Raw genomic sequence first — 13,559 nt, 5'->3', positions numbered from 1 at the left:
CCTAGTTTGCATTAGGCTCACCTTTATATTCCGCTAAGCCTAATATTGCAAAGAAAGAATTAAAAATTGTAGAAACCTATTCACCCCCCTCTAGGTTTACCATCTCTGAACTTTCAATTTCTACACGACCCCGAAGTCGGCGATGAAGTACAACTACATCAACCATGTTCTAGCGGAACGTTAACCGCTATTGGTCTACGAGGGTACGTCACCGATATCAACTCCATTACTTCATTACCCCTAGATAGATTTGGGAAACCGGGTTACGTTAGTTAGAACTTTTTGTTTCTGCTACGAATCCCCAACAATTCCTTGATTTACGTTCATCATCTCCTCAATCTTGGAGGTTAGCCTCTCTTGTTCGCCCTTCTCTTGACCTCTAGATTGACTTGCCTTCTTTCATCGGGCCTTACTTTGTTTCTCCCTCCTTCCAGTGCATCATCACTATCATCATCCAAATCTATTGGATCCCCATTGTGTGGAGGAGGAGCCTTTTGGTCCCTCAACTTCCACTTTTCACTATTCTATAGTTTTTTCTAACAATGATGCAATGTAAAGAGCCTATTCTTGCTAGCTTTCATATCTTTGTATCTTTGTTGTGCAATACGGTCCTACATAGAAACATTACAAAATAGATAAAGAGTTAAAATTGACTCAATTATTCTTTGGATTGAAGGAAAACCATGCCTCACAAAGAAAAAACTCACATAGTCATCAACTGTTGCACCACATGGAGGATTGTTCTTCACTTGTTCCAAGCACGCAGTCTAGCGAGAGCAACATTTCTTGATTGTGTCGTACCAGCCTTGACGAGATCGCATCGTGTGGCTTGCTCCTTCAATTGTCTTCGGCCTCAACCGGTGAAACTTGTCCTCAATTCGCTACTAATACTTCTTCCCAGATTGATCATCGTCGGCAACGCACCGAGAGAAATACTCTCCCACACATCGAGGACTGCTATGTCCTCCTTCTCCGTGTAATTTGCGAAGCCTTTTGATGTTTTGGCTTTGACACCGGCAGCAACGGCGTCATCGAACACCTCCTCCTCCACCTCTTCTACCTCCTCTCCCTCCTCTGGTTCGTACACATCGTCAAAGGCGAGTAGTGAAGAAGTGTCTATATCTAGGCACTCACCTCTAGCATGTTGAGGAACGATGCCGCCGCACCACGCGTACTGCACGCGTGAAACACACGGCCGACTTAATGAAAAAATCGCGCACCCTATATCCGAGGAAGCACACATTGCTTACCTTTATGTAGCTGGCATCCACCGCCGTAGAGGAGGGAACCGTCGCCGTCGGGGAGTTAGAGGTCCCATGAGGCGGAGGAGGGCCGCGGCTGGTGGCTGCCTTGCGCTTCTACTTTGTCGCCGTGGCCAGCCCCCATGCCGTTGATTTCTGCCGCACCCGGGCTTGCGGCTTGGTTTCGGGCCAGAAGCGGCAGCACTAAAATTTGCATCTTTTAGGGCATCTCCAGCGGCGCGACGCATTTTAGCGTCCGCGCGCGTCCGTTTGCGTTGGCTGAAATGGTCGAAATCGACCGCGCGTCCGTTTGCGTCGGGGTGGCTCCAGTGGCACGACGCATTTTTTGGCCGAATCATTTTTTTAAACATGAAACATAATTTACATAGTTAAAACATGAAAAAAACCCTAATAACGCCTACTCCTGCTCCTCGTCGCTGTCGAGCACGATGAGCTCCGGTATCGCCCACAGCCAGTTGCCATCCGGGGGAGCGTACGCCGGGCGCGCCGGCGGTGCTGGAGGTGGAGGCGCCTAGGGCTGCGGTTGTGGCGGCGGTGGAGGCGCCCAGGGATGCGGCTGTGGCGGCGGTGGAGGCGCCCAGGGATACGGCTGTGGCGACGGTGGAGGAGGCGCCTAGGGCTGCGGCTGTCGCGCCGCCGAGTCCTGTAGTGCCTGTCGAAGGGCTTCATTCTCCGACATGCCCGGTGGCATGACGCCGGTGGCGTAGCGGGGCAGCGGCGGCTGCACAGGTGCGTCGTTCTCGGAGACGAGGACGCCGAGCTTCGCCATCTCGTCGTCCGTCATGTTCTCCGGGAACTCGAAATTGCGGCCCTCCGCCACGGCCTGCTGCCATTCGTGGAAGACGGCCGCGACGTAGTCGTCGCTGTCGTCCTTCACCTCCTCGTTATGGTAAGCGCTGACCGCCGAAGCGATGCCCTCGATGCAGACTCGCTGCGAGGCGGGCCCGGTGAAGACGCGAGCGGACACTTTGCGCGTCCGCAGAGACGCAAACCTGCCGACGGCTCGGTCACTTTGCGTTGCGCCGCTGGAGAGGGTGCCAGACGCATTTTCGGTCAAGGCGGACGAAAACGGTCGGTCAACGTCCGTTTGCGTCGCGCCGCTGGAGATGCCCTTACGGTTCATCGAGCTGGCAGGCATTGCTGCCGTGCAGCCCAGCCCGGCCCGGCCCGTATGAGAAGCCAATACAAAACCACGCCAAACAGGCCAGTCCGGCCTCTCTACTACCAACGTGTCCAGTCCTACACAGCAGAAAACGACCGCTCTGCCACCTCCACCTCCACCGCTCCCCTCCCAGAACCCTCCTCCTCCTCCGGCGGCGGCGGCGCCGGCGCGCGGCGGAGATGAGCGCCTGGAACTACGTCGTCACGGCGCACAAGCCCACCAGCGTCAGCCACTCCTGCGTCGGCCACTTCACCGGCCCCAACCAGCTCAACCTCATCGTCGCGTACGCGCTCCTCCCCCCCACCTCTTCTCCCCAAAAATCCCCAATTCAAGAGGTTTAGCTCCCCCGCCGCGCCGCGCATCTCGGTTTCCGCGCGCTGCCGCTCCCCGGCCCTGCCGTGCCCTGCCCTGTAGGGTTCCTCCCTTCCGCGGAGGGCCCGCGGTGGCCTTCCTAGGGTTTACTTCCCCGGCACGCCCCCCGCCCCGGGGTTTCTCTCCGGCGGATGGTTTCCCTGCCTGGTTGTCCGGGAGGATCTGACTCTACCCAGTCTAGTCTAGCGTAGGGCTCCTCCGTCTTCTCCAGGTCTATACTGTCGAGCTAGGACGAAATGGCGCCGCCCCGAGGCAGGATGCACAGCCTGAAAGAAAGGGATTGGCATACTTGTGCAGATGCACTGCGCACTTGACGTTGGGTTCATCGTGGAATTTCAAAGATTTACCTTTTAGGGCATGCGCATTGCAAACTAGCGTCTGCCGCTAGAGGAGACCCCTATTTTGTCGGGGAGGATCCGGTTCTCTCGCTCTAGCTAGCCTAGCCTAGTGTGCAGTAGGCATGGCTCCTGCGTGCGTGTTCTCTAGGCCTATCCTGTCGAGCTAGAACGCGCAGCCTGACAAAAAAGGATTGATATACTTGTCCACATGCAGCGTATGCTTGACGTTGAGTTCATCATGGAATATGCGTTTAAAAGATTTGCCTTTTAGGGCATGTACACTGCAAAGCGCCCGAGCAGACACTTAAAAGCTAGAAATCCCAACCTGCACTAGCTTCTGGCGCTAGAGAGACCACTATTTTGCATGCGTTTCTCGAGCGCCCGGCTCCAACCTTTGCGGGGACGTCGAATTAATGGCCGGGAATATCGTGGGAACTGCCAAAACAGCCGGGATATCTTTCCTAGCGCGTCTGGCTATTTAGCCCTCGCGTTGTACCTGACCTTACTAGTGTTCGATTGGACTCCAGTCTTCTGTGTATGTTGGTGGTTACCTGCCAAAACTTTTTATTTTGCTAACATGCACGTGCTCGCCCAACTTTCAGGAAATGCACCCGCATCGAGATCCATCTGCTCACGCCTCAGGGCCTTCAGGTCAGTTGATCCGTGCCACCCAGGAGGGTGCATGTGTGCTGGTTCTGTATTGTATTGTATCCGCTGCCTGCTATGTTTGCATGGTGGGCCTGCTACCGTGAGGCTGTAATCCTTTTTTTTTTTCCTTTTTCTCGCAGCCTATGCTAGATGTACCGATATATGGAAGGATCGCGACCATCGAGCTCTTCCGACCTGGCGTGAGTTCATGTTCTGTTGCTTAATATGTCGTGTTTCTCTCTAAGCGCGGTATTCCTGTCATAGTGATTTCCTACCTGTTTCCCCCCTTCAGAATGAGGCCCAGGACTTCCTTTTCATCGCCACTGAGAGATACAAGTTCTGTATTCTGCAGTGGGATGCAGAAAAATCGGAGCTTCTAACCAGGTATCAACTCTTTATGCTCTTAACCTTACAGGACAAGCACATTGAATTGGCATGTGTCTGTGGAATAATGTTGGTTTTAGACCTCCTATGGAATTGGATAGTCAAACGTGTCCTGTTCACTGTCATTGATCTTGTGTCTCGCGGGTCCCATTGTTACCAAGGTGACACCTTTCCATCCAGGCAGGCTGGGGAAGTTGCCACGGGGAACTATTGTCTATAGACAACAGTGTTCTAAAAATTGTTAGCAGCTAGGTGGGCAGGGTGGCGCCTAGTTGCCTTCAAGGTGGTTAGACAAGCAACTCGAGAATACGGTTTAGCTGCACCTAGTTGGGTTAGGCGGCGGCCTGTTAGAACAGTGGTGGAGAGAAAGGTAGATAGCCACGGTCAGACCCACCGACAGCAGCTCTGGCATCATGAGATATAGAGATGTGTGCGTTTGCGTGTGTGGTAGCAGGTAGTTTGTTGGTAGAGCAAAAACACATAGTCGCTCTATGTCTCTATGATACCCTTCTCCCTTAATCAGTACCGTGTTTTGGATGGAATTATAATTTATTTTGTATTATGTAGATCCATGGGAGATGTTTCTGACCGCATTGGCCGCCCTACGGACAACGGACAGGTACCACACTTTTCCATTTTCAAACTCCCTTTCTTGGTTGCAAACTGACGAATGTTGAGGAAATTGTTGACTGGTAAATGCTCGGTCGGTTGGCAAGTAGAGGGTTAATAAGTGAATCAGCCGGGTAATCGGTTGCTTGGTGACCCTCCGAGCAGGTGGGTTAATCAGCGGTTTTTTTGAACAAGGAAAATGATAATAAGTTCTTCCTCATTTAAACTTCACCTTTCCCATATTCATTTTGTATCGTGACACATGTACTGAAGAGAGAGTTATCTATTATGTTTAAAGCTAGAGCAATGATACTACCAGATGATCTTTGATTTATAATGCAGATTGGGATCGTCGACCCTGACTGTAGGATTATTGGCCTTCACCTGTACGATGGATTATTTAAGGTAAGCCCATTGTCTGTTACTTCTCTTCTTATGGACCTTAAGCATTTATCCTTGGTCCCAAGCTGTACTTTTGCACCCCAGAGATTTTTGTATATTGTTCTGATTTCTTTCCTTGAATTGAATCTTTCTTTGTCAGGTTATACCATTTGACAACAAAGGACAACTGAAGGAAGCTTTCAATATCAGGTACCAGTATGGCAGTGACTAACAAAATGCTTTCGCTGATCGAAAGGTTCATTTAGTGACACTCTAGAAATTTAGGTGGCACTGTATTCTGTAACTAGAACTATTGGAGCATGATTGCATGCTTTTGCTGGGTTGCTCGATGGGAGGAATTCTTACAAGGATCTTAATTTTTTTAGAGTCAGAGGCAACTGTAATGCACTTTGTTTCCATTTCTGAACTTTATATTTATATTGCTTGAACTTTATCAATGTAGAGAATGTACAAATGATTGAGGTTATTTTATTATTTTTATATTTATGTTGCTTGACCTGCTATCATCAATGTATAAAATGTATAAAATGATTAAGGTTATTTTATTAGTTCTGCTTCACATGCTTGTTGGTCAAGACAAAGCTGCTATTTCTCATGGCGGCTTGGAAATTGTACAGTTATTTCTGTGTCTACTTCTGTCCTATAGTTAGTGTCATATGAATGATGATATAGGCTTATATAAGTTGCCGTTGGAAGTTCATGACGGAGTTAATGTTTCATGAAGGATAGTCTCTATTAAAAATTCTGACCTGATTAACTTAGATGCCTTCCTTTTCTTATCTCAGACTAGAAGAGCTTCAAGTATTGGACATCAAGTTCCTGTATGGCTGTCTCAGACCTACGATAGTTGTCCTCTACCAGGTTTGCTCAAGCTTCAATCTTTTCTACAATGTTTATACCATCACAAAATTGAAATCCAGCGGTACAAAGTATTGAACTACAGCAGTCGCAAATCACTAGTTTAATGATGAATATGAGCTTCCTGTATTTACATGTGTTCGCCATTATTCTTGACTTGAGCAAATAATACATGTTTGCTTACACCTGTAATCCTTGGTGTTTTCTTGTTTACTTTATATGTGTAGTCTGTTCACAACTTGTAATGCTTAACTTATAGGTAGTGTATAATTAATTACTCATGGATGCTCATAGGAATCATTCTCGAGATTTGTGGCTCTATTGTCCAACTATTTAATTTTTATTTAACACTCGTAGTGTGTTTTTGCTTGGGAAAAAAGGCTTGGATGTTGTTGTGATTCACAGTGTTTTTTTGCTATATCATCTGTACTACGATATTGCTCTTGTGATTCTACTTTCGACATGGCAGCACAGTACAATACTGCTGGAATAATTACTTAGTTCTCTTTGTGCAGCAATATAAATAACACTAAGTCTAACATCTCTTCTTGGTTCTGGTACTTAGTGTGAAATCTTGAGTCATCTCTGTAATACATTTACATTGATTTTTTACTATTAGCATCAAGCTGTGCTGTTGATGTACCAAAATAATATTTTTTTGATCTTTTGAACACTGACTGCATGCATTCTCTCCTTATGGCTACCCTGCCCGACCTCTTTCCCTTAGGTTTCTTATTCTGTTATGAATAACTTGGCCATTAGTGAAATAGTAACAGATCTTGATGATTTGCACTTTCCATGCTATGTGTCAGGATAACAAAGATGCAAGGCATGCTAAGACATATGAAGTTGCACTGAAGGACAAAGACTTTGTTGAGGGTCCTTGGTCACAGAATAATTTAGACAATGGAGCTGGTCTTTTAATACCTGTACCGGCTCCACTTGGTGGTGTTATAATTATTGGCGAGGAGACGATAGTTTACTGCAATGCCAATTCTACATTCAAAGCTATACCCATCAAACAAGTAATACTTCTGCTTACATTTGCTGTATTCTTGTTGTGCCAATTACATGGTCTGTATTTTGACATGCTGTAATTATCTGCCATTTATCTTCCATTTTTTGCTCAGTCCATCATAAGAGCTTATGGACGGGTTGACCCAGATGGTTCCCGCTATTTACTTGGTGATAATACAGGCACTTTGCATTTACTTGTGCTTACCCAAGAACGAGAAAGGTATTTCTTGTATACCATTCTGGAACTAAAGGAATCGTGATCTACTGCTTACATATTTTGTGTTCTCATGTATCGATTACGTTCTAGGGTAACTGGTTTGAAAATTGAGCACTTGGGAGAGACGTCGGTTGCATCGTCAATATCATATCTTGATAATGGCGTTGTCTATGTTGGTTCTCGATTTGGTGATTCACAGGTGGGTCAGTAGCAGATTATGTTACAGGCTACCACTTTTGCTTCCTATTTCATGCTAGATAGGACAACTTACATCAGTTTTGGTGCCATGTAGCAATTCAGTTACATGTTACTCTTTGACAGTCCATTCAGACAAACAATCCTGCATCTCCATTGGTTCCTTCTACTTGTTCTTATGTTAAAATGCGTTGAAGTCAAGCTACTCTCAGCCCCACCCACCAAAAAGGAAAAGAAGGAAAATCAGCAACAACTGAAAAAAGAAAGGAAAACCAGCAACAACAAACTAGGCACTGCACCCACACAAAAGCATGCATGCATGCCCAATGAACTGTGTGCACTTAGTGGAAAGTAGAAAACTTTCATTCATCCTTTCTGTTATGATTTTCACTGAAATATTCATTGGTCTTGACAGCTCGTAAAGTTGAATCTCCAACCTGATGCAACTGGTTCGTTTGTTGAAGTCCTTGAACGATATGTGAATCTTGGACCCATTGTGGACTTCTGCGTGGTTGACCTTGATAGGCAGGGCCAAGGTCAGGTTGTCACTTGTTCAGGAGCATTTAAAGATGGTTCAATTCGGGTGGTTCGTAATGGTATAGGGATTAATGAGCAGGTATTGATTTAAAACATAATCATTTTCTTACTAGGAAATTACTAGTCAAACTTCGCAAACTTTATACTGTAGGAAGTTGAGTTGTACATCTTCTCTCTTCAATTAGGCTTCAGTAGAGCTGCAAGGCATCAAGGGATTATGGTCATTGAAATCTTCCTTCAATGATCCGTACGACATGTACCTGGTGGTGAGCTTTATAAGCGAGACACGATTCTTGGCTATGAACATGGAAGATGAATTAGAAGAAACGGAGATAGAAGGTTTTGATGCACAAATCCAGACTTTGTTTTGCCAGAATGCCATCAATGATCTGCTTATACAGGTACATTTCAGATGAATCATATTTTTTTTTTGTTTTCCTTGCTTCATATACCGTAACTGGAGTATCCCAGTGAAAGTAGGTTTATGGGTTAGGGAAGCTGAACGAAACACTAGATGGACATGGATGAATCCTGTGTAAAGAATGATATTATTGTGGATGATTCTAATGGTATTTAATATCTAGCCTACCTCAACTAGCTTGAGAAAAAGGCTTTGATGTTGTTGTATTCTAATGGTATTTAAAGTGTGTTTTGTTGGTGCACAATGCATCTGTACCAAACATGGGCAAGAATTGGCCTCCTATTTTTTTGTTTTGTCAAAGATTCATGCACCTGCATGTTGCCAATCATTTGGTAGGCATCTGTGAGAGGGATGGGTGAGTTCTCGTGGGCAGCCAAAATTTTGGCAACAAACCAAGCAAGAGAAAAGAAAACATTGGTTTTCATTTTTTTTGGCATTGCTAATATGGGCAACAAACGGACATACTCTTGAGCCAGTCTGTAGCAAGTTATACGTTTCAGTTTTCTTTTCAGCATCTTAAATGGTTACAAGACTATGCTCCATGAGTACTGCTTTAAGATCAATGTCTTATCAGGTATTTTTTTTGTGGATAATCTTATCAGGTAATTTTAATTTGCAGGTTACTGCTAATTCTGTTCGGTTAGTCAGTTGCACTTCACGGGAGCTAGTGGATCAATGGAATGCACCAGAAGGATTTTCAGTCAATGTTGCATCAGCTAATGCCAGTCAGGTGGGTATCTTCATGGGACCCGCCCTTCTTACCCTTTGGGCAAATATTATCCTGTTTCTAAACTTCTAGTAGGAATTGAGCTATTCCCAACTATAACCAGCCTAGAAAACATTTGTGTGAGATAATACAACTTTGCTGTATTCATGTTTTAAATCCTCATCAATACAATGCATAGTCAGCACATACACATTGGCCAAATACACACAGAAGAGGCTCAGAGTAGAATCATAAGAAATAGAATAGACGGAAATTGTCACATGTCTTACTGTTCATATGACTTCCCACTTTCAATGACTGTTCATTGTGTGTTTGCCTTCCAATTTGTCTCCATATTGTCCTTGAAATTCTGTATATCGCCATACCCTAATTTTGTATTGTTAACTTTGTTTCTTGACTCCGAAACTTTGAATCCTTGTAATCAACCATTTTGTAGATTTACGCAGTGTGACATGTTTATTAGCTCTTTACCTACAAAGTAATCCTGGTGTGTTAATTTCAGCCACCTGTGTCTGAAGTCTGAACTTGAGAAGCACTAGGTCATAAGTCAGACTCTTAGATGCATACCAGCATACTCTGTTCTTGAAAATCCGAAATACCATGAATTTGAATTCACCTTGATACTTACCTTCCATTCTAACTTCAAATACACATCATCTTTCTTGCAGGTCCTGTTGGCAACCGGTGGTGGCCATCTTGTTTACCTAGAGATTAGGGATGCTAAGCTGGTTGAAGTGAAACATGCACAGCTAGAACATGAGATTTCTTGTGTTGATTTGAACCCAGTCGGCGAGAACCCACAGTATAGTTCTCTGGCTGCTATTGGGTTGTGGACTGATATAAGTGTTAGCATATATTCACTTCCAGACCTTGAATTAATCAGGAAGGAAAGTTTAGGCGGAGAAATAGTTCCTCGGTCTGTTTTGCTATGCACCTTGGAAGGGGTATGTTGCTGACCTCACACTTATCATGCAAAGATAGCTAATATAAGTGGCTTATGCTTTCTGCTTTACCTTTCAGGTTTCATATTTGCTCTGTGCTCTTGGAGATGGTCACCTGTTTAGTTTTCTGTTAAATGCAAGTACAGGTGAACTAACTGATAGAAAGAAGGTCTCTCTTGGTACCCAACCAATCAGCCTTCGTACATTCTCATCAAAGGGAACAACCCATGTGTTTGCTTCATCTGATAGACCGACTGTTATCTATAGCAGCAATAAGAAGCTGCTGTATAGCAATGTCAATTTGAAAGAAGTCAATCATATGTCTCCTTTCAATACAGCTGCTTTTCCTGACAGGTCTCTCTCTCTCTCTCTCTCTCTCTCTCTCTCTCTCTCACACACACACACACACACACACACACACACACACACACACACACACTTGTTTATCTAGTTCAGTAGTTTATATGTGTGGTCTACCTGTATGAGCCTTTGTTTACATGTAGGAAGGAACCTGGCATTTACATGTACTGAACCCAATAGTGCTAATCATTACCTCGTCTTCTCATATATTGTCAAGTAACCTCCTTTTGTACTCAATGCATATATACCAATACTATCATTAACATTCAGTTCGCTATTTTTCTACATATAACACCATCAAAATAGAACAGATTATTGCTGACCTGATAGTGTCTTCTAATATGCTAATTGAAACATAATCTTTGCTCGTGCTGTTCTACTCTTCCTATGGGCTTCTCATATTGTCTTCATGTTTCTTGGCAGCATTTATTTGGAAGCCACACTATTGTGGGAAGGGTGTTTCTGCACCCGGGTGCATCTGCACCCTTTATTTAAAATGCATTTTGAATTTATTTTATAATGTCAAAAAAATATCTCGTGTATATGTTGACATGTTACATGCTCACAAAGTTGTTTCAACAAAAACCGACATGTTTTATGCCCTGTGTAAAAAAGACAAATTTGTGGTGCTAAAATAGTCTATTTCTCGAGACATTTTTTGTCTTTTTTACACAAGGCATAAAAATTGTCGGTTTTATGTGATACATTACATGCACACATAGAACATGTTCCTTTACATGCAAAATTTTTTCGTAATTTTTTTAACTTTTTGAAATATATTTTGTACATACCGGGTGCATATGCACCTGGGATCAATTTTGAGTTTCGCCACTATTGTCTTTTCTATGTTCTTCTAATTTACTTTTTTTGGTGTATATGATAGCCTTGCAATCGCTAAAGAAGGTGAACTTTCGATTGGAACTATCGACGATATCCAGAAGCTTCATATCAGGACGATCCCCTTGAATGAACAAGCACGGCGTATCTGCCACCAGGAACAGTCCAGAACACTAGCGTTCTGCAGTTTCAAGTACAACCATGACAGTATGGAGCAAAGCGAGGCACATTTTATTCGTCTGTTGGATCATCAAACTTTTGAGTTCCTGTCTACACATCCTCTTGATCCGTATGAGTGCGGTTGCTCCATGATTAGCTGCTCATTCTCAGACGATAATAACTTCTATTACTGTGTGGGAACAGCGTATGTTTTACCTGAGGAGAGCGAACCAACAAAGGTAATAATGAGAATAGCTTGGTGTTTCCTTAATGGTTTGTTTTTCCTTTTAGTGCCTGATCGGTTTTACTACCTCTTTTGGCTCATGTTTCAGCGATTATAATTGATTTTTCCTGCACATAGTACTTACATACGTATGCTTCTTGGTGCAGGGCCGGATCCTCGTTTTCGCAGTTGAAGATGGAAGATTGCAATTAATCGTAGAGAAAGAAACAAAAGGAGCTGTCTACTCTCTAAATGCATTCAATGGGAAATTGTTGGCGGCTATCAACCAGAAGATCCAATTATATAAGTGGATGACACGGGATGATGGTTCGCATGAGCTGCAGTCCGAGTGTGGCCATCATGGACACATACTGGCCTTGTATACCCAAACCCGTGGCGATTTTATTGTGGTCGGTGACCTGATGAAATCAATATCCTTGCTTGTGTACAAGGTAAGCATTTGCTGTTTACTTATATGCTTGACATCTAATCAGATGACACTAGTGTTCCAGTCTGTAGCAGTCTCTTCATCATGTAAAGAATGACTAATTTCCTTATTTCTTTTGAACAGCATGAGGAGAGTGCAATCGAAGAGCTTGCTAGGGATTACAACGCAAACTGGATGACTGCGGTGGAGATGATCGATGATGATATCTATGTTGGCGCGGAGAATAGCTATAACCTTTTCACTGTCCGCAAGAACAGTGATGCAGCCACGGATGAAGAGAGGGGCAGGCTCGAGGTTGTCGGGGAGTACCACCTTGGGGAGTTTGTGAACAGGTTCCGTCACGGCTCGCTTGTTATGCGCCTTCCAGACTCAGAGATGGGCCAGATCCCAACTGTCATCTTCGGCACAATAAACGGGGTCATTGGCATCATCGCGTCCCTGCCCCATGACCACTACGTGTTCCTCGAGAAGCTCCAGGCCACCCTGGTGAAGTTCATAAAGGGCGTTGGCAGCCTCAGCCACGAGCAGTGGCGGTCATTCCACAATGAAAAGAAGACCTCAGAGGCCCGCAACTTCGTGGACGGCGATCTGATTGAGTCTTTTCTCGACCTCAATAGGGGCAAGATGGAGGAGGTGGCCAAGGTGATGGCGGTCCCCGTGGAGGAGCTGTCGAAGAGGGTGGAGGAGCTGACGAGACTGCACTAGATAACGTCATGCCATGTACATCTTTGTTTTTACTGTTGTACTTTTTGGCAGTTCAAGAATAATCCTGTGGAGTTCTTAGTAACATTTTTTCCCTGCTTTAAGTGTATTTTTTCCCTCTGCTGATGTTGAAGTTGGTGGTTCAATGGCGTTGTTTACGAGTCCTTTTCTTGGAGTGCAGCCTTTTAGAGCTCGGGCTAAGGGTAGCACTTTATTAAAAAAACCCTCAAAACTTGACTTCAAAGTTTCAAAAAGTTATGAAAGAGATCGTAGATGCAGTCAATGAAAGCATCCACCAACTATGCCAAAATAAAAACAATGTGAAATATTTGTATTTAGGCCACACTAAAATGGTAAAATTGTGGATCTAACTTTTCGGAAAATTTATTTTCAAATTGTTGACCTTGCCTTAAATTATACTATCTATACCTAATAATAAAGGAGCTAAGGTTTCTGCCAAAAAGTTTCGTCAACGCTTTTATTTGGATCGTTTTGCCCTCCCACCAAATCCCATACTACTGGAGATTGCCAACGTACCGTTTCGTTCTTATTATTTTCTCAAATCCGTACTCCTCTGCTTCCTCTCCGTCTCCGTGGGAGCCTCCACGGTCGATTCTCCCCGAGCCCCACCGTCGCGTGAAACAATGGGGCAGATTGGCCGGAGCTCTCCTCTGACATTCGCCCAGCCCGCCTCTGCTGCGCCACCGAGAGCTCGAGGCCCGAGAGGATCTCCCACCTTC

At 44.6% G+C, this 13,559-nt stretch overlaps 1 protein-coding gene across 1 annotated transcript; it reads left to right on the top strand.

Annotated features, from left to right (window-relative positions):
- The first annotated feature begins 2,488 nt into the window (after window positions 1-2,488).
- LOC127327884 (DNA damage-binding protein 1) lies at window positions 2,489-12,965 on the top strand. The gene is made up of 19 exons (XM_051354688.2): window positions 2,489-2,707; window positions 3,737-3,785; window positions 3,923-3,982; window positions 4,075-4,166; window positions 4,734-4,785; window positions 5,118-5,180; window positions 5,317-5,366; window positions 5,963-6,038; window positions 6,848-7,060; window positions 7,166-7,272; window positions 7,360-7,468; window positions 7,880-8,080; window positions 8,187-8,402; window positions 9,042-9,152; window positions 9,818-10,093; window positions 10,170-10,444; window positions 11,334-11,685; window positions 11,837-12,121; window positions 12,241-12,965. The coding sequence occupies exons 1-19, from the start codon at window positions 2,604-2,606 to the stop codon at window positions 12,820-12,822; spliced, it is 3,273 nt and encodes a 1,090-aa protein (XP_051210648.1). The 5' UTR covers window positions 2,489-2,603; the 3' UTR covers window positions 12,823-12,965.
- Window positions 12,966-13,559: the final 594 nt, after the last annotated feature.

Source organism: Lolium perenne, chromosome 1, assembly GCF_019359855.2.
Source record: "Lolium perenne isolate Kyuss_39 chromosome 1, Kyuss_2.0, whole genome shotgun sequence".
NCBI classification, from domain to species: Eukaryota; Viridiplantae; Streptophyta; class Magnoliopsida; order Poales; family Poaceae; genus Lolium; species Lolium perenne.
Note: the sequence above shows the minus strand (reverse complement) of the source record. Positions and strands in the feature narration are given on the sequence as shown.